The sequence below is a fragment of the Megalops cyprinoides genome, chromosome 19, assembly GCF_013368585.1.
Source record: "Megalops cyprinoides isolate fMegCyp1 chromosome 19, fMegCyp1.pri, whole genome shotgun sequence".
NCBI lineage: Eukaryota > Metazoa > Chordata > Actinopteri > Elopiformes > Megalopidae > Megalops > Megalops cyprinoides.
The window spans coordinates 9,732,084-9,754,112 of record NC_050601.1 but is presented as its reverse complement, the minus strand read 5'-3'; the positions used below and the strand labels follow the sequence as shown (position 1 = coordinate 9,754,112).

General features: G+C 38.4%; 2 protein-coding genes across 2 annotated transcripts; one reads left to right on the top strand and one right to left on the bottom strand.

Annotated features, from left to right (window-relative positions):
* Window positions 1–10: 10 nt before the first annotated feature.
* On the bottom strand, window positions 11–1,427 carry LOC118794742 (AN1-type zinc finger protein 2A-like). The gene is made up of 4 exons (XM_036553001.1): window positions 1,334–1,427; window positions 770–864; window positions 461–592; window positions 11–166 (listed from the first exon to the last, which is right to left on the bottom strand). The coding sequence occupies exons 1-4, from the start codon at window positions 1,386–1,388 to the stop codon at window positions 11–13; spliced, it is 438 nt and encodes a 145-aa protein (XP_036408894.1). The 5' UTR covers window positions 1,389–1,427.
* A 13,057-nt stretch (window positions 1,428–14,484) lies between these two features.
* Window positions 14,485–18,151, top strand: uncx (UNC homeobox). The gene is made up of 3 exons (XM_036552833.1): window positions 14,485–14,805; window positions 15,463–15,638; window positions 17,087–18,151. Exons 1-3 carry the CDS (start codon window positions 14,547–14,549, stop codon window positions 18,149–18,151), a joined length of 1,500 nt encoding a protein of 499 aa, XP_036408726.1. The 5' UTR covers window positions 14,485–14,546.
* Window positions 18,152–22,029: the final 3,878 nt, after the last annotated feature.

The following is a 22,029-nucleotide window of genomic DNA, read 5'->3' as shown; positions in this document are numbered from 1 at the left end:
GAGGCTTTGTTTACCCAGCTTTGGAGATGGGGCGGCTGCCCGTCTTGCAGTCATGATCCAGAGGATGTCGGTGCTTCAAGCAGAAGTTCAGGTGGCACTGGTCACACGTCACTCTGATCATTTCTTTCTGCTTGCAACCACCCTTGGAACACTTATTTGTAAAGATCTAGGGTAAAAAAAAATACATAAATAAAATGAATAATGTGGGCACAATAATGTGCTATGAAAACAATAATAAGGCAACTTCAACAGGCAGGAAACCCGCCACTCTGAGATAAGCCTACCTGACTAAATAAGCAGTCAGCGAACTGAAAGAAATAACATAGCTACACAGTCTGAATACAGCAGACTAACAACGGTAACAAACAAGAAATGCAACATAGCAGGTTACAAAACATTTTGACAGTCTTCATACAGCTTACAACATGAAACAAAAAGTCGTTCCAGAGCCTGCAGTTACCTTCCTCTTCCTCTGCGCGGGGTCTGACTGGCAGTCTCTGTCGATGTGCTCCCCGACCTTAATGTCTGGCATTTCTCCTCTTTTGATTGGAATTGGGGTATTGCACAGGGGGCAGACTGGTACCTGAACATCCTAAAGAAATCAGAAAGAGCTGCTATCATAGCAGCTATGCCATTGCTTTTTACTCCTTTTTAACTAGCCAGGGCAGGAACCATCTTTTTTTTTTTTTTTTTTTTGGTAGTGTTCAAGCTTGCGATTTTAAAAATTTCATTCATAAAAACAATTTATGAAGAACAATGAGCTCCTTACCTTTTTATAGGATGAAGTGCACTTGTGATTTGCATAAGTGATGTGGTCTTTACAGAAGATTTCTTCACAGGCATCACATTTCATAGGAAGAAAATCTGTAGAACAAGAGTATGTAAGAGTATGAATTTGAAGAGGAGTTACGACTGAATAACTCTATATACAATCTGAATAACTCTATAAACACTTTCTTGAAGCATTTCTTCTTCTTTTCTACAGCATTTCTCTGAAAAAATAGCCAAAATTGTAGTCTTTCTGGAGTTTTCTGGAACAGTAATTTTGTAAATTTAGTTAAGTGTTCAGTTGGACAAGTTACAGGTGACCCTTTTAAGGTTACATTTATAAATGCTTGCCACATCCAACTTAACACTATATCTGGACTTATTTCTGAAAAGAAGACTAAGTGCCTGTTAAACTAGTATTGACAAAACACAGAATGTCATATCCAGTGGCATAATTATTAACCAATTTTTCTATGCCAGTCAGAGTAGTTTTGTAAAAAGACCTTACAGGACCTCTGAGCTGACGGTATAACAACACCAGGAGTAATGTTCTAAAACCACTCACCCAAGCGCTTGCAGGACTTCTCTGAGCAGTGTTCCCCCAGGTCTGGAAACTCCATGGCACTATGGTGCTAAGCAGCTCCAGGAATTACCGCCACTGGTTCTGAAAAGGCAACAAATGCAACGTCATCACAAATACAACTGTAACGAATGTGCAATAATCTAATACTTATAACCAAAGCTGATCATGGATATCAAAGCTTATTTAAGGGTAGGTTTTGTCAACATGTAAGTTAATCCTTGACCTTTCCAAGCAGGCCTATGTGACACCGCTCTTCGTGTCCCTCCACTGGCTACTGGTTGCTGCAAGGATCAAGTTCAAGACCTTGTTACTAACCTTTAGAGACTTAATGGATCAGCCCCCCGATACATACCGGACATGATAAAGGCCTATAAACCTTTGACAGCACTGCGCTCTGCCACCTCGGGTCGCCTATGTGTCCCGAAATACAAGGGCAGCATCACTCGGACCCCCCTCTTCTCTTGCTCCACACTGGTGGAATAAGCTTCCTGCTGAGATTCGTACAACAGACTCCCCAAGTGCCTTCAAGAGAAAGCTGAAAACTCATCTTTCCAAGCTATATCTCTAGTCTACCTTCTGCTCTATCTACCCTATCTATCCCTATTGTCTATTAAAAAAGAACACTCTACATTAGCTTTGCACTGAGCTCAGTATCTTACTTCTCAATAACTACTCTTAGCATAGTGATGCGCTTATTTGGAAGTCGCTCTGGGTAAGAGCATCTGCTAAATGACGTAATGTGATGTAATCCAGTGAAAAGGAGTACAGTGTCACAACTGTCATTATAGACTGAATCTTGCAAAAAACTGGAAAGGGACTTCACATCACACAAGCGCATACCCGTACGCACGCACAAACACACACACAGCAGTCCTGCATTTTGAAAAGTTAGTTTTGGCAAAGGCGCTTTCCCCACATTCTGAGTAAAACCATTCTCTGACTTAAAAGGTTGCACGGTTCAAACATATTTTTTTCATTTGTACCAGATACACATAAGCAATGCTGAACCATATAATCCTGGGTACAAATACCGGTTGTTACATTCTGTCATGGTTCTCTTCCAAACCTCACACTGTTGCACAACAACGCAAGTGACCTAGCTTTCACTCTTCAGTGAGCTGGTTAAATACACAAACTGTAGCTTCTATTAGCTGAATGGCAGCAGCTAGCAATCGAGACCAAAGGTTGCTTCGTGGCTGTCTGATTCCATTGTTGTCACAGTGGCCGAACTCTGGGACGAACGACCCGTTAGCTAACGAACCAATCAAAGCGCTCACACATAAGAAGCTTGCTAGCTAGACCAAGCCATATAACGTCATGTACACTTTAAATAGCTAATACTTCTACATAAAAAGCACAGAGTAAGTCATGAATTTTGAGATAGATGCACTGAACTGTTGACTTTAAAAATGCAGATCACAGTTACTGTGTAAATAAACTAAGTCTCCACGCAACCGGGTAGGCTATTACAACCTGTAAATAGAAATTCCCCGTTTTGTTTTTGTTTTGACGGCTAGCTAACAAGCCTGCTTCGAAGATAGCTATCGAACCAGTTTTACGATAGCCAGATAGCTAACTATTGCGCGTAGTTCAACTCTATTTTATTCCAGCACACTTACCAATTGTGTGTTTTCAAAAGCGTCGCATTAAAATCAGAAACGGAGACTGCACGGATTCTTTGATGACACAACAAAACAGTGGGTATAGTCATATATCGTGTGAGATTGCTACCGATCCTTATTCCCCTTCCTCCCCCAAGCACCCGGATGAGTAGCGGTGACGTAAGCACGTATATCCCAGAGAGTGTTACCACGTGAGGCAGTGCCACAATAGTCAGCCCCTTCGTAATAGCCGTGGACCAATGCGAGCTGTACCATGCAGCAGTGAATTATTGCCGCTCTACAGACGAATTTAAAGGTAGCCTAAACATGAATTTTGTTGTGCAGAGGCCAATCTTTACGTGTGTGCATAAGATATGTTTTGATTTTTCTTAAGCCCACCAAAAAAAAAAAAAAACAAGGTAGGCAATGGCATGTGACTTTCCAACTTGGAAATATGACCTGTTCTGTGGTATGGATGTTATCCCTGGTGTCCCCATAAAAATAATGATCATAAAAACCTGTTCCTACTTTTCTACTACTGCTACGAAAACAGTGGTAATATCTATACTATTCAGAACAGTATTTCCATCAAAGTGAATTCACACTTCACAGAGAGATTTTTTCAAATGAAAAAATCGTTTGCAATTTGTTTTTCAGTATTCCTTATGTATGAAAACATCCATTTTTTCAAAACGACTCTTGATTCACGGGGTGCTAAGGCTGTCCATGGCCAAGGTTCATACAACAGCCTTGCCCTATTTACATAGTCATTTGTAGTACTACTAGCCAGTATTTAAGCAAACTCTATAACATCAACCCTTGAAAGATGGCTGTTTCTAGTTATCATATCCATCAGGCGGAGTCAGAAAACTAAGTGAAGCATATTTGTTGTTTTGTGTACAACAAGTGAAATGTTATATGGTGGACATGGCTGCTCATATAGAACCAATGAGGTACAATTAGAGCTTGTGTGTCCCTTTTGTGTCTCTTACAAAAATAGCAATGGTATGTCTGGACAGATCCCTACATTATTTAATTAATCATCTGATATCTGACATACTGACACTGTTCTTCTTCTAGTAGTATTGAGCATTGCATTAATATTATAGTGATTGACAGGGTGAGATCGGTTAATTCAGCATTAAAATTTAAACAGAAAATTTTTGAAAAGAAAAGATTTTGCATATCATCCCAAAATCTGAGAACTTAATTCATTAGGAAATTTTGGGTCAAAAGGATTTGGTTTTTTATATGAAATTAGTACGATTTGGGTCACAAATCTCACCTATCTCACCAGATGGCAGCATGTGTTCATGATGCAATAGTTTTGATCCCTCTTCAGGAACAGAGCCAGAGCCAATTTTAATATTAAGCAATTACAAAGTTCCAGTCTGTGACACTGACTCCCTGCAATGAAAATAGTAAATCACAGAAACCAAAAGCATGTTTAACAGATGTGCCTGTTGCTGCCTCTGGCAATCCATACATGATTAAAAAGGTTAAGTGGTATTCACAACCATATTTGACAAGGAATTTAAGTATGGATTTAATTCCAAAGTTGAAACGGTTACATCTTAAAAAGGACATTGAATACCGTTTTTCAGATTAAGTCATCTGTGTTTTTTCAGCCACAGATAATGTGAAGCTCCAGATTAACGCACAATTGATGCACATATTAGTATACTCTTATCACTTTTTTCTTTGATTGCATATTCATAGGCAATCAAAGTTCTGGAGTTCACAGTTCATTGGCATTACTGTGAACTCCAGCAATTCATTTAAGGTTATAAATAAGTCAAGCCAAGGCTTGCCACTCCAGCTGAAATGCAATGTTAGGTAGTAATAAAAGGATCTGGCCCTTATGTAAAGAGTAAATACAGGGGATAGAAGAAAATAATGGAAACACCAAATGAAAAAGGACCCAAGTTTTGAAGTACAGTCATTTATGGGGAGTTCTGCAACATAGAGTGTGTAAATTCTGAAAGAAGCCATTTTGACAGCCTGATGTCTTATTAGCTAATAAATATTCACATTCATTAAGTTTGGTGTTTCCATTATTTTGTCTGTTCCCTGTATGTTGCATATACCTCATCCTGTTAAGCACCACTTTTCTGTGCCAATATGGTACTGTTTGTTTTCTGTCAGACATCAAGTTAGTGATGGGCACGATGCGATGTTCCCTAGTGGGTGGGAGGTAAACTACATTGCATTTATGTTATAGTTATTCATTTCCTCCGCAGACTCTCTTGTCCAGGCTGACCACTGATGTTATTTTCAAAATATAATATTGATTTTTATGACTGGAAAATTTACTGAAGCAATTCAGGCTTGAGCAGATGTCCAACAACACAGATGAAGGGTATTTCAAAAAATTAGGAAGACACATCTCAAGGTAGGAGCATCTGTATACTATTGAGATAGTACCAAGTCACTTTTAAAATATCCTCAATCATATCAAATCTGTGGCAAACTGAGAGTAATTCCACCATAGGAAACATTACTGGTGATGAAATGAAATTACTTATTGGAAGAGCTGCAGTACTGTACACTGTACAAAAGTGCATACTATAGCAGTGTAGCACAGTGGTGAACAAATTGGTCTTGTAACCAGAGGGCTGAAAGTTCAAATCCAAGAAAAGGAACACTCTTACACCCTGGAGTAAAGCACATATTCTTAATTGCTTTAATAACTATGTCTGGCAGTACAGATGGCTAAAATGAAAAAAGTAATCGAAGGATGTCTGCTAAGCAAACGTAATTGTGTTGCTTTGCTTATTTATCTCCTTTCATGCATCTGAATGAATTGTCTTGCTGAATACATAGTCTTGCTGGGTAGGAAAGTAATTACCAGCAAACAACAAAGTAACTGAAATATATCTACCCTGCTATTTTCATTCTTATATTGTGTTCTTTCTCATTAAGAATTCATTTTATGGTTGATTGCAATTTGATAGGCTGCCTGAATGATAATTGAACTTAATAAACCATTGCATTTAAAGTCTGAATGGCTTTGTTTTTTGTTAGTCTTTTTTCATTCCCTCCAAGACAAATCAACATTATTATATGCAGAGTAAAGAAAAAGAGATGTTACTATTGTCATGCCTAACTTCAAGTACAATTTAGATATAATATCTTAATTTAAAGATGCAGAGGAAGGACATCTTAATTTTCCTAAATTGGGTAAAATTCAAATATTATGTCTCAAATTAATGTTATATTTGAAATAAGTAAATGATTGCTTTTTTTCTATTTGTATTTTTTGGCTGGTTTATGAGAATATCATGCTAAGACGATGGCTGTATGGACTTTCTTCTTTATTTAGGATCTAAACAACTGGCTTTTGAATCAGCAACAAAAAAAAAAAGTTTAATCTTTATATATTATACGGTTGCACAATTACAATCTGCCTTTGTAATTTGAAATCATGGCCGTACACAGTTATCTATGATTTTGTGGAGTTTAAAATGCGGGGTTTAATGGTTGCAAGTGACCGTGAGTCTTATGGTGTCAGTTTTATGCTCACAGATTTCCACTCCTACCAATCTGAAATTAAACCAGGACAAAGCAATGGCTGGAAGGTTTATGTGGCTCATTAATATGGCAGGGATCGGATTTCAGTCTTTTGTTCAGCCACACTCCATCTATGGGTTAATGAGCCAGAAGATATCAGCAGACCAATATAGCAGAGACCGGAGAGGCAGGCAGAAATGTGGAATTAGAGAAGTGTCAATAAACATGCCATGAACACACACAAACAGACAGAGAGGGACAGATGGGGAGTCCACTGGCAGGGCCTGTCAAGCGGTGATGGGATGGACAGCAAATTCAGCCCAGCATAAGGGCATGACTGAAACTGAGCCCAAATCTCCCACAGCAAAATGATTTACTCTCAGATTAATTTGAAGAAAAAATCTGAAGAAGACCTGCATTTTGAAACCCTTGAGAAAGAAGAAGACCTGAGTTTTTGATTAAGATAAACCCGCACACATATGGTAATCCACTTTGAATGCCCACGATCTTCAGAATGTGCTATAAATAATAAGGTTAAAGAGCAACATTATTTTAATATATGTAAAATGTCACTGAAATTTCCATTTCAATTTCGGCCTTTCCCTATCAAATTGACAGAAGAGTATGTTATTGGTTCCTACATACCAAAAGATTAACGAATCACAAATATATTACCACTAGACGGCGACAGAGCCTTAATAATTTCATAAAGCTCAATCGCTTGGTTTAAGTACACTTATAATGAACGAATATCATTAAACACCGAGTCTGTAAGGATGATGCCGTATCTCATTGAAAAATAATTGTCTTGAAAGAGCCATAGCTGATGTTGTATCTGTTTTCGGAATATACTGATTTTTTAATTAATTAATTAATTAATTTATTTATTTTTTGTGTAAAAAGGCTAAGCAAACAATTATGCTTTAAACGTAAAGACAGCGCTTTTTTGGCTTTACGTTAACTGCCCAGAATGCACAGACAACATAACGAATGTACAGTGATGTTAGCATGTTTACTCCATGTACATCTACAATTGCACATGGAACTTCTACAACTGCAGATAGCATATTAATAATAAATAATTCTCCTTCATTGAATGAATTAGGCAGCAAAAAAAACTAGCAGAATAGACAGCAGAATAGACAACTCATTAAGCAGACGGCTTGTAAATTAGAGCTACGTTAACCTGATTTTCCTTAATTAAAACATCTTTTTTCATTTATGATGTGGATTTAAATAGACCTCCTGGGTTTTGAATCGCCTACAACAGCAGATGGTCAGGCCGCAGATGATTGTTAACGCTTTCTCCGCACCAGATACGAGCAACGTGAGCCGTCGGCCTTGTAAAGGATTAAACTACACAACAACAAAGGGGAAATTAACCAGAGAGTGACCGATTGGGCGTGGCCTGTCAAAGTTCAAACTGCCAAAGGAACCAATGTCAGACTTGGAAGTTTCACTGAGAGCCTCAGAGTCAGAAGTTTACGCTACGATCACGATTATTTTACTTGACATCTGTTTCTTAATATTTCCGTTGTGCAAAATTAAATCTGACAAAATAAATAAATAAATATATTTTTAAAAAAATTGCATTAATGGTTGGTGAACCAAAAACCATAGCAATATTATGTTTTTTTTTCTTTCTCTTGTGGTTATAATAGTTTACACCAAAACAACGGACTTGGTAGTTGACTAGGTAATTGTAAAGGCAATTTAGAGTTGATTGTCCAATGTTATCTGAGACGATTTCAACTATAATACTGAATTTGTTTGAATTATTGCAATCAAAATTGCTGTGTTTCACTTGTAGAGAGAATAGAGTTTATCAATATACTACTGTTTATTATAAAAATACAAAATATATGTATAAGCTACAGGCAAGTTAGGCATAGTTGATGAACGGTCTGCCTCTGCCTCAAATACTAAGTCTGTCACTCATGTTGATAAAGCGGACCATTTCTCAAAACCCAGCAAAGCTTGCAGTGTGCAAATTAGAGCGGTGGCAACTTCGGCACCCTCATGCATAAAAAATATGTACAACGTTTGCTCGCATGACTGGACAAACATTTATTACAAGAATAACAATTATAAACCTATGCAGACGAATTGCGTATTTAATATTACTTCGCAATTTAGCTTGAGTGTGATGTGAGTACAAATCCAGTCTGTTTTTCCAAGTCTGAATCGAACTTTTTGCCAACTCTCCTGGTCGATAAGAACTGAGGTCTTACGATCGAGTTGATTCCCATTTCAAAAGGTTTGATAAAATGATTCCCTATACCGCTCAAAACAGCGAAATGAATGAATATCCCAATATGGTCTTGCAAATATTAAGTTCAACAGGGAGACCTGCACACTTGACACAGAAGAAGGGTCCGCAAGGGGGCAACAAAGAGCACATCGCGTATTTCAGAAAGAAGTGTCTCAGATATCATTTTTATTGTTCATTGTATATGCAGGGTTAATGTCTTTTAAGTGAAATTCAGTCGATGCGTCATGTCCTTTAGTCAAATAGTAGGCCTATTCATATGCAGTTGGCAAGCAGGCACAGAAAAAAAGACAGACAGACAGACAGACACGCGCACACACAGGTACAAACACGCATGCATCCACCATGCATACTTACGTACATATATTCCTAACAGTTTATATGCCCATGCCAGTACATAAGTTAATTTCCCAAAGAATATAGTCATATTCATAGTAAGCCGAAAAAAAACCCTACAATTTCCAATTCAAATTTGTTCATCGCATACTTGAATCTTGAACCGGATGGCAATATGTTTTGGCTATATTTTCTGTTGTTGTGTAAAATTACTGAATTAAAGTTGTCGCTGTTAAAGTGATACGTCAAAACGTACCCTCTCCATCATTGGAGTTGTGATTAAGTGAGGAAAAAATGCAGGCGGTGAAAAAATGCAAATGATTCTGCACAAAGGCCTCTCACAAATTGGCGTCACCATTTCTCAAATTATATCATTACTATATTTTGAAAATGTTAATCTGTTGAGTGGATTTCCCGAGGGAGTTGAGAAAATTAGTTCTATTTCCGAACTGCCTCTCCGCAAAGGCACGAGAGCGACAAGCACCTCTGATTTGCAGATTACAATTAGACTCCGATTTGAGCTCCTTCAAGCATTGATAATTTTGGCATATTAAGCACGTTTTAGCAAAGGTGATAAGTCAGTTTTAATTGAAATGAAATTATTATTCTAATGGAAGTTTGGTTATTACTATTTAAAAGGCAATGCCCATTTTGGACTCAATTTTTAATATAGAAATGCGGTCGGAGAAAATATATATATTTTTGAAGGGCATTGGGACGTCAGAATTGAAGAAGGTAATTTGAAGGGAATTACTTTCTCCTTCTATGAGAAATGGAGTGAATTAAAATTCTAAATCAATCGCTTTCATTTCGCTCCTACAATGTGGCAGCAGCACAATTACAGATAATTAGATGGAGAAAAGTTTTAATTGTGGGGATTAAGAAGGAGGGCGAATTTTCAGGATCAGAGGGAATTTGGAGGAATAGTTTATTCTACAAAATAAAATCAAAGACTGGCTTTAAAATAGGAACGCAAATCTCTTTGCTTCCCTTTTAATTGGACCCGCATCTAGTTTCGCGATTAAATCACCTCCAACAATGAACACAGATTAAATTCTACAATTATCAGCAAATCGAGTAATGTGCAACTTAATTTAGACAGTATAAAATTAACTTGCGTGAAGTTAATTGAGTAATTAACCATTATTAATTAACCAAATATGATTTGGTGTAATTATAAGTAATATTGACATCAGTCTCGGATTAGCAATTTGATTAGTTTGTGGCTGTCGCGTGTCCTAATGGCTCTGATATTTGTCCAGCTTCACCAGGTGAGTTTGAAACATTGGCCCGAATCTAATCTAATAGCGAAATCATTTTCCTTTAACCTTGAATTATGAACTTTAACCGGTGTTGCTTTTTCCACACGCATGGACAAAATCGTGCAATAGTTCCAACGAACTAACGGTCATGGAATCGAAAATGCGCGATACCAGGTGCTTAAATGCCTCGAAGTTATGATCAAATCCCATAGCAATTGGATGGCATCTCGACCGAGGGCACAGTAGCTAAAGCAAGGCCACGTTATCTTGGACTGTGGTGGTAGCTAACGGGCCCCTTTACCCTAAATTAGACAAAGAATATCAAGTCAGCACTATATTTTGGGTTCAATTAGTCAAGAAGGAATAAAAAGAGCAAGATATGTTTTCTTTCTGAAGCCAACATGCTTAACCTGTTTGTATGTCGGTGTTCTAAGATCAAACAATTATATAGTCCACATATTGCCTGACATCCATATATTGTTTCATGCTGTGAAAGGAGTCCATGTTCAGGAGCCCATGGGTAAGCAAATATGATCCTAGAGTGTTGGAAATGCTTCTGGGTTTAGTTTCCTCTGAACCCTTAATTACTTAATTGGATTAATTAATAGGCTGCATCAAGGCAGGGGAGAATGCGCTGGAGGAAGTCATTATGTTATTATTTTAGTCCAAGAAATAGTGCAGGATTGTGGCTCTCCATGAACAGTGATGTCTCAACCAGTCATAGGCTATGAGCAGCTGCCATTAGAATGGATATTGAACCCATGCAAACTTTGCCCTTTGCGACTGAATCAAAATGCAACACGTTTGCCCTTAAAATCGAGTTTAGGCAAATACGAATAGATTTTTTCACACTTTGACATCAGGAGTTTAGGGGATGCTGATAAAACCATGCTCTGGATGTTTGTTAGTCAAAACTAATGACAAAACACATTGCTGATGGATTGAACATATGCCCAAAAATTGTGTGTTTCTCCAGTGTTGAGGGGAATTGGGAACTTGGTTATTCTACCATCTGATTAAGGACACACAGGAAATTATGAAAAACATTTGGACTTACAGAACACTGGAAACACAGAGCAACATGTCTTACAGACCTGTGTTTAAGTAAACTTTCTACTAAAGTTCACCTGGAGCATCATACGTACATCTGCATTCAGGCTCCAGGTAAATGTGACATTAAAAAAAAAAAAAAAATCTTCTCTTGTGCCATTGAGTTAGGTCCAAAATCAAGAAGTATGCTAAATATCATATATTCATGTAATAGAAGCAGTGTAGTACCTAAAAATATTTTATAAATTTTTATTTAATTTGTCATTCACTTTAAGATATAGCTAATGTCACATAATTTGCCCCCCCTTGATGGTGTATTTTTGTTGTTTTACCATACTAGATTTTACAGATGCTGAGGAGATTGAAGATATGATGAGTGAGACTCAAATAACACAGCAATTGCTTAAATTTGGAACTCTTACCCTGCACACAGTCATGGCACATAATCATTCCATTTTATCACCTGAAAAAAATCACAGCATGCAGTTATTTCCTTTATGCATTGGAAGATGTTCAGAAGTTCATACAAAACACTTCAAAGTATAAGTAAGATTTTTTTTTCATAATGGGTAACATGAGCAAGAGGTCTGTACTGTTCTCTCTCTGTGCTATATACAGTAAATAAAGAAAATCTCTCTGTCACAAGGTCTGTCTGTCCGCGTGAATGCCTGTTTTCCAGGGAAAAGGTTTTTAAGAAAACTGTAATCACTGCCATCTTTTTTCTTGTGCTTTGACATAATACCTAACTTCTACGTGCTTTTTAATATCACAGACATAAATATAGTTTCTAAATGTTTTCCTGAGTTCATATGTTAAACTTCTTTATCATTACGACCGTGAAAGGCCGTTAAATACCGTTAAAATTAAGTAGAATAAGTACATAAATAATAATACATCGTGAGGCGAACTATAGTTTTGAATGCGGGTCTTGTATGTCTTATTATCAAGTTAATTAAAGCCAACATCTGACAGTGTCACTCGGCTATAGAAAAAAAAGAATCGGATTTACATGTAATGTCTCTCAGGACCACGTGTCAAGGGGCGCATTTCATTGTGCTGCGAGCTCGTGTGTTTGGAACAGCACTCAGAATTAGAGATTCTCCTTTCTTAGGAGGATGACATGGACGCCATTATTGATTGGCTTTACGTGTAAAATAAAAGTGATTTCCATAATTTGTGCTCAGAAAAGAGAATAAAAAGACATACCTAAAACACCCTTATACACGGGACAGATACAATAGACCTGACTTCAGTTGCAACATATAAGTAAATGTAAATGTAGTCTGCATATAGCTATGTAGGCCTGCGGTCAATAGACGAACGGATTATATGATTCTTCGTAATAATATTAATTAAACAATTTACATGCTAATAAGGTAACAATTATCAGGCCTTCTGTTGAAAGATTTAGGTTATTACAACACGCCAATCCGGCTGCCAAGAGTCACGGTGTGAAAGGAGGGACTTTTCATCTAAGATTAACATTATGTCATCTTCAGACATGGGATAAATAAAGTGGTATTAGTCGCATAAAGTCGTATAATTTTTAAATAAAGTCGGCGGGACTGATTGTCAATCTGTTTTCAGAGACACGTTTCCGTAGCTTTCCTCCCCATGAAATTTAACACAGAAGCGGCTGTGGCTACCGGCAAAATTAGGTACAGTTTACATTAAGCATTTATATACGGAGAAATTGAATTATGGGGAGAAGTGGAGCCACTAAAACATTTGACCCAATATTGTTCTACGAATACTGTGAATATTTGGTATATTAGTCTGAATATTGATTTTATTTTAATGAACCCAAACGTTTATCAAGATTCTACTCAAATGCACGCTGAGAACCTCATTAATAATCCTAAGGTTTATTAATTAGGCAGCAATTACAGCATTTCAATGTTGTTGGCATACAACAGTTTCGCTAATGAGCGGATATGTTTGTTGGGCGACAGAGGGACTATAGATAAATGCTTTGTTTGGATTTTTGCATAATTATTTTTCCGATACATTTGTTATTCTACATACATTCTAGACAGGCCTCTACGTTAATAAATACCACATTTCCCAAAAAGGAATTTGTATAAAAATATAAGTTGCGGGGTTAATCGCTCGTAGCCCTCCCAGAATTATAAGTGAAAATGTGTAGGCTACTTCGTTTTCAGGCCATACGTATTTGTTAATATGTCAGAATACCTTGTTAAAAGACGTTTTATCTGCCGGTGAGGTATGCCATTTTTACTTATTTCGTATTGCTTATACATATCCTTTTTATTATAGTATGGGCTGCAGAGAGGTTGTAAACGTCAGTGGGAAAAAATATACTAATTATAATGAGCTGAGCAGCAGTTTCTATACCCTGTTAATTACCGGCAAAGCAAGACAGGGATTTTTTACTTAAATGTTTAATTTTCACTTCCTTGCTAAACATGGCATATTCTTAAGTAGACTAGTGATGTAATTAAAAACTTAATGATGATGTTCATGAGGAATCGACAGGAGGTAGAATTAAAGATCGCTTTTTTATTTCCAAATGTTACCTATTGTGTTACGTATGTGGAAATTGTATGGCGAAAAATAGGTTTGTAGTTTTAAAAACGACGTGACATGCACTAGAAGGGGTGTACGAGAAATCCATACATCGGGTCAGTCTTCAGTGGTCCTTAAAAGGCTCAAGGAGTGAAAAATGACTGTTGGAAAAAAAATCTTCACAACCTGCTGTGGTATAATTTAGGGATATTGTTTACAGAGACGGAGTGAGACGTGAGATGACAAATCTCTGTGGTCTGTCTTTTTAGTAGCATATTTAACCGGATATCAATCAGATCGCTAACTCTACTAGCCACCATGTCTAGCTGAGATGTAGTTCTTATCAAAGCCCTCCTTGTCCTGTTGTGACAGCTCTGATATTGTTTATCGAGGTGGATGTCAGGCTTAATTAGCAATCGATATGGAAAACGTTTTCAAACCCCGTCTCTGACGTCACGGACGATTAACGTTCCTTATTGGTCCCAAATTCCCAAAGCCTAGGCTAATTATTGGAAGGTTGATGTTGATAAAGTAAAGCTGATCCTCCTCTTATCGTGTCCCCTCCTCGGTGCCCGCTCTCGCTGCATGCTTTCGAAATTCCCACAACCAGCCTCCAGACGTTGGCCCCTCTTGCCCGGGAGATGATGGATAGCAGGATGCTAGAGCACCCTCGCGCCCAGTATGGAGGCTCTCTCGGCGGGATGGTGGGCTTTCCGTACCATTTGAGCCATCATCATGTGTACGAATTATCCGGACACCAACTCCAGTCTGCGACCGCCGTTCCTTTCTCCATAGACGGATTACTGAATGGTTCCTGCACAGCATCCGTGGTTAATTCAAATCCTCTGCTGTCTTCAGGCTGCAGTATGAATGGAGATAACCAGCCGTACAAACTGACAGGTAAGCACGCGGGACACAATACCTGTCAAAACATCGTCTGCGAACCAAGAATTACACAAATAATAACGTTAATGTCACTGTAGTGCGGAGGCTTACGCTGTAAATAGCAGGCTGGCTCTTTTCTCCGTTCCAGAAGGCATTTCGTAAACTAATCTAACGCATAAGAAAGAAAGAACAGAATCGACTAGGTTTAAACTGTCCGGTTTGTATCAATAATCACATGAAAAATAATTTATTGGATAAAATTGTAGTCTGAGGTTAGAGTAAATCACTCAATAACGTGTATCAATAACGATTAGTCAAGATTAGCAAATTATTCTTTATCGGCCGATTGAATGCATGCAATAGATGCATATTTTCAAGGAAATCAAACATTTTACGTATTGTATGAAAAACAGGATAATGCATTGCGAAACAAACGAAAGATTAACCCAAAGCCTGCTTTGCTGTTTCGCCAAAACAAACCTGATTTCATGAAATATTTGAGTTTTACGGAACAGCCTGGTGAGTGCCCGGTTGTCTTGTGAATGACAGTTTGTGTAATTCTGTTGTTTGGTGAATGTAAACTGCGAAAATTAGGTGGCAGTATACAGTTAGCCAGCGTATGCCTTTCTAATGTGGCCATTCTGTGCTTATTATATATCTTCTTCGCTCTAGATTCTGGAGACCAAGACAAAGATAGCCCCGGTTGCAAGAGGAGAAGAACTCGAACAAATTTCACTGGATGGCAACTGGAGGAATTAGAAAAGGCGTTCACTGAGAGCCATTATCCTGATGTTTTTATGAGGGAAGCACTTGCCTTGAGACTGGATTTGATTGAGTCTAGAGTACAGGTAAATGCCTCTTACTATATAATACTTCTTGTACATTATGTCAATACAATTGTCATAATTTCCGATCCTTTCCTTTTAAAGCTTCAAAAGGCACTTGTCCTACGAAAAGACAGTCACTGGAATGCAATAATGACACAAAAAATACCCATGCTTGAAAGAAAGAATGTATTATTATTATTATTATTATTATTGTTAATGCTTGCGTTTAAAATATGAAATATTGTTTTCAGAAATTTTGAGGAAAAATGAACAGTCTTAAATTACACATTTGACAAGGACCATAAGTGAAAGTTTTGCCTGTGAGAGCCCATTAAAGAATAGATGTGGTCATGGGTCAATAGCATGATCGCATTCTCATACATTTTGACATACATTCTTTCTATAGTTATTGGCGTGATAGATTATTGCCTACGTGCTGGTGCTGAATTAGATTCAATGTAGTACACTGCTGAGAAGGAAGGAAACAAAAGTTCAAAATCGTGCAACGAAGAATGACAGGTCATTGAACTAATTTGTTTACAGTACGTTTTGCAAAAGAAAGTCCTCCTCCTTTTTAACCTCTCCATTTCAAATACTTTATCCAATTTGTTCGGAGGTCGTTAAGTGAAGTCGAGTCCCTCAATTTCCCTGTAATACGATAATGAGTAGGTTTCATTGACAAGGTCATCTGCAGCTAACACAAAGCAACAATACCAGGAGAAAGAAATGTTATAGCTACAGCATGCTTTTGCAATGTGTGTTCTTTTTAATCACTGCGTTAATCTCTGAGAATATTTTATTTCAATGATTTGCTTTGGACAATCGAAACCAAATATATTACGTTACATTTGTTATTTTTTCTGTTACATTGGTTTCATTAATAATTGCAAACAATTGTAAGTTCTTGGTTAAGGCGAATTTGAGGACAATACATATAAGCCAAAATGCTGAAAATATAATCAATATTGTAAAATTTACCACGCAAACGGCATTAAATCTGAATTTGTTGTAATGTAAATAATGCATCATGTTCGCAGTAATTATATGAATATCGCACACCTACATACAATATTTTACGTTTTTTTCTGTTAATATAGAGCAACAGTGTTATTTTACTTGAAAGAAAGGTGCATCGGAAAACAATCTCTACGGAAGTAGAACGTCTTAAAAATGAGGCCTCTGAACAGGAACGGGCCTACTACTCCGTATCTGAACATGCTTTAGCTAAGTCTCACTGTGGTACAGTATTCGGATGTGACATGACCTATACCCGACGTGTTTGGCACCCGAATTTATTGTCTCTTTTTCGATTTTAAACGACACATTGAATACTTAGAGATAAACTATGTTCCAGCATATATTTTTGCAACGATTACGTAAATGATAGGCCATTCGTATATATGTGGAAAGGGATTCTAGATATGTTATCAGTATTCTAATAAAAATAATTTTCCTTGCTCGGTGTCTAGGTTTGGTTCCAAAACCGCAGAGCAAAATGGAGGAAAAAGGAGAACACGAAGAAAGGACCAGGGCGGCCAGCTCACAACTCCCACCCAACGACATGCAGCGGAGAACCGATGGATGCTGAAGAAATCGCCCGGAGGGAGCTGGAGAGGCTGGAGAAAAAAAGGAGGAAGCAGGAACGAAAGCTTCTGAGGTCACAGAACAAACTCATACCGAGTGATTTATTCCACACCCCCGGATCGGATAGCGACAGTGGAGTCTCGCATGTAACGGACAGTGAACACACATCGAATGTCCTAGACCTACATTCGGGATCTAATGGCCGAAACCAAACTGAACCAAGCTGTGACCAAACAGGACCAATAAATCCAAGCCAAAGACACGTGGGCCAGGATGCTAGTGTGTCTGAGTTGGACTCCTCCGACAGCAGTCACAATTCGAACTTGTGTTCGAACGGCAGAACTGCGGCCCTACAGAAACTGAGCCCTTTCAGTGTGGAGAGCCTTCTCTCGGACTCAACACCGCGACGTAAGACCCATTTGGATTTCCCTGCCTTACCTTCCCCACGGCCCTTGATAGGGAAAGGGCACTTCTTACTGTACCCCATCACTCAGCCGCTTGGTTTCATTGTACCACAGACTGCGTTGAAGACAGCATCAGGAACAGATACAGTCAACCCCATACAGAAAGGTTTATCAAATGACAGCGTTTCCACTCAGCCAAGCTCTCCTGTTTCAAATATAGGACAGAATAGCACAAATAGGAACAACTGCAACAAACTAAGTAGCAATGGGTTAACCAACAGAGAGATGAGCAGTTTTCCAGGGAAAGACGAAGGCTCTACACAAAGCATCCAGGTCCAGACGACACTCACCGGAACCGCTCGTCCTCAGACCTGCTACAACGAACCATACACGCAGCAACCGGAATCTAAAGACGTTCAGCCAAATTCTCCGCAATCAGACACAAAAGAAAAATCACTGCAGGACCATAAAGAGTGCTTAGAGTCGGAGAGAACAAATTGTCCGACGGAACCCAACACACACTGTAATGAAGATGATAAGGAGTAATTTAGCGAAAATAATATCGCTAAAGACTTCTCACGTTCCCAAAGCTCAAGACTAGATGCAAAATCTTTTTGACGTATCAGTATATGTAAACTTCTATTTTCAAAGTTGATATATTGATATTCTGATTCAGGTGGAAGATGAAGTATCTGTTTGTATCTTCTGTGTGGGTTATAAAAATCTTTTTTTCTTTCAAATATTAGCAGCAAGACCTCGTTAACAAACCGTCAAGATGATAAAAGAACAATACAATCCTCACACGTAAAATGCAGAGTATGACATATTTATATATGTACCGTTTTGATAAATAAAGTTACAGCTACAAAATCCTAATGCGTGTGAGCCTATAAATAGATTGAGCTAAATCCGTGCTTTCTAGTAAAGTCCGATGTTGTGTTTGTTTGTTGGTTCAACAAATTTATTCATTTAAAAGCTCCTTGAAATGAGGTTAGGAGCCGTAGGCGATAGGACCCGGTCGGCTCCTGCAGAGTTTTGATATGAAAGTAATTATTTTCCCGGTGGCTACTGCGGGGATTCATTTTTTGCCCAAAGGGTTATTATACATTACCGATTTCTAGTGATATGGAATCACATAAACTTCCCGCAATAATAGAATTAGCATGAAAGGCTGGGGTGTCAAATTGAAAAAGGAAAATAATAGCCTCGGCAGCTGGGAGAGTGTCTGTGCATATTGGATAGGAGATGGAAATTCGTGGGGCGGAATTTTCATGAGCTATTGTCTTTGTCGGAGCTCTTGTAGCTGGCTATATTAAGATAGATGTTCCATGATATCCCTCATTGTTCTGTCGCTTATATTGATGTTCCAGCGTTATCAGCCTATTGATCATATGTCGTGTGTAATAGGACAGGCGCAGCAAACGCGCCTTTTTACAAAGGCAGTGCACATTTGTTTTAATAGGGTCGTGGGTCCTTGGGGATGTTTTAGGGTGGCTCCAGGACATCTGCACCAAGAAAATATTAGCAAAGATGGCCAGATCTAAAGTCAAGATAAGGGGGGTGGGAGGTGGGGGGCAAATAAGCAGATTCCAAAGAGCCGACCTCCTCAGTTTACATGGCGCTTGTGAAGTGCAAACGCAACTAATTCCCCTGAAATTTAAATCCCAATTATTAAAACCATTCATTCTGGCCAGCGCGAGCACGATGGAATTATATTTATGGCCTCGTTAAATATCCTGGATCTTTCACGGTCATGCGTCCCTTATTTGCAAATAAATTAAAAATAATCAGAGGGGCAGACTTATAAACGGATTTCAGAGCCACTGTGCCTTAAACAATATTTACATAATTTCGCTTACTATTTGCAGAGGGAAAACACAAAAATAGTGAATAACAATTCATCTGAGAGGACTGTGAATAATACATTTTCACGTTGCAAAACTTCAAAAAATATAAACATTACCAAAAAATACAAGGATATCATTTTTATGAAACAATGTAAATATTTAATTCCACACAAGCTGCGGTTTCATGCCTATATGTCTTGTATAGGCCTACATTAATATATTCCGCGTTTTAAGGCTGAAAGCATCGATGATTGATCTTTGACGTCCTTCAGGTGAAATTACTAATTGACTTAACTATACCACCCCCCCCCCCCCCCCCTCGCGCCCCCGCCCCCATCCCGAAAGCCCCCAAACCAGCAGGTTGTGTGATTCAAGACAAACTATCAATCGATTTGGCCCAGGCAGCCCCCGGGAGATGTGTCTGTCCATGAATCATACTTTATGATTTCAATTTCTACCAGGAGAAATTTTCAATTTGAACGCCGGATCATTACTGCAGAGTGTAAATTGTTTTTGCTCTATTATGCATCGGATGCCACCATTTTTCTTTCTAATTACGGAGGTGTCAGGTCGAACTGCCATGCAGGCGCTGATTTTCAATTTAACTGATCATCATACATTCATTTTCCCATTTGATAAATCTGCTATCTAGACAGCTCCCCATGCCTGGAATATTAAAACAGAGACACACCGAGGGTCGGTAATGGAGGATGTGTATGCGGCAATAAGTGCAGATCAGGCAGCTAATTTAGCACCTCCTGGTTTTCCATCTCCATTTCTCATTTTCAATTCTCAAAGGAGTGAGAGAGAAGTAGCCAGAGGCAGACAGCTTCTATTCAAAAGCCGAAGGAAAAAAAAACGCCTTCAAAACGCATGTTTTCTATTACACAAATTCCAAATTAGGATATCAGGCTTAATTAATGTTAATTGAGTTCTTCAGTACGTGTTATTTTAATTTAATAGAAACAAATTTACACAATTAATTATGGAGGTAATTTCGAGAGCCTCATTTGCAGCTCTCGGTCTCCTTCCACTCTCCTCCCCCGTCAGCTCTGAGCATTCCGCTTTTGTCATTTGCTACTTCGTCAAACTAGGGGGGCGGTTCAATCGAACAGAAATGCGAGTTTGCCTTTTACCGTGACACCGCTCGTTTGTTGTGTAGACATTTTCTTTCTCCAGCTTGCAACTTCACGACAATGCTTTAAAATTTAAAGACACAATTTATACAGTCTACTTAAAGCCAATTCTGTATGGCATTCGGGTGGGAAACAGTTGACCTCCTTGTGATTATTGTCGATTACTATGATGCAGGCTATAACACATACACATTGTATGAAATCAACTTGCAGCATTACGAGGACGCATTTGATTACACATTCAGACTCCAAATACTGGCTTGCCATATAGATGGGCCTATACCTCTATTATAATTGCAGTTAGAGGCAGTTCAGATGCATCAGACGCATCGGTCAATAAATACATGTGGTTGTTATTTCCAGCTCGCTGGCCAATAAACCGCATGTTTTTAATTATCATAGAGGTTTACTGAGGATTGCGACAGGTTTGTCTCCCTCAATAAATTGTTCGGACAGTTCAGCGTTTCCTGGGAAATAGTACAGGAAGGACCTGTAGTAATTTTGTTGATAAATCCGTCGAGTACGGGATGGTGTTGTCTCCTCTCTGCTTCATTTTTAACCCAGACCGTACAACCCCTTGACAGTTTGGATAAATTAACCAAGCTTCACGGCCTCCTAATGAGAGGATATTATTTCTGCACCTCGAAATGAGCGTGAAAAATGAGAGACACTACATCCTGAGGTGTCAAATCGATTCGCGATCACAGCGGAAATCCAGTATAAGCGAATATCTAACAACAGATTTGAACACTTAACGCTGATCAATATGTAGGCTACAATAGCGGGGAAACAGCCATACAACTATAAAGCAATTCGTACACTTAAAGTTCACGATGCTTTCTCGTAATAGCTGAAAAAGCAAGCTCCTTCACATGGACCAAGCAACCTACCACAAAATCCGAAACAAACTGATAAAGATTCAGCGTTAATTAAAACAATTTTAAGGACTGGGCCTAAAACAAAGTACTTGCCAGCTGTATTCATGTCCTGGGTTTGTGCGGCGAAGATAAGAGTGGTTAAGTCCACCAGAGCATTAACAATTATACGATCTAAAGTAATCCTGAAATGTATGGGAGCGCTGCTGCAGAAAAGGAGCCAAATGTCAAGAATCTTTTTAAGCGATTCTGAGAAAGACTCAAGTCGCATTATTCTTCTTTAGTCACCTCGAGGCCTGTTTTAAACCTGCAACCCTTTATTCGCGTACCAACCAATAGCAAGCATACGATACAACAAAGGCAACACGCAGTTCTTAAGCTCATAAATCAATGAAGAACTGGCTATTTTAATCGATAGTTTTGATGGTACAATATTTTAAACAAAGCAGGATGTGCGTGTAGCCCTACAAGACAAATATTGAATAATGGAGCTTACTCTTGTTGCATGAAGTCAGCAACATGCAACCATTAAAATGTTCACGTTAAATAACCGTGTCCGCATAAAG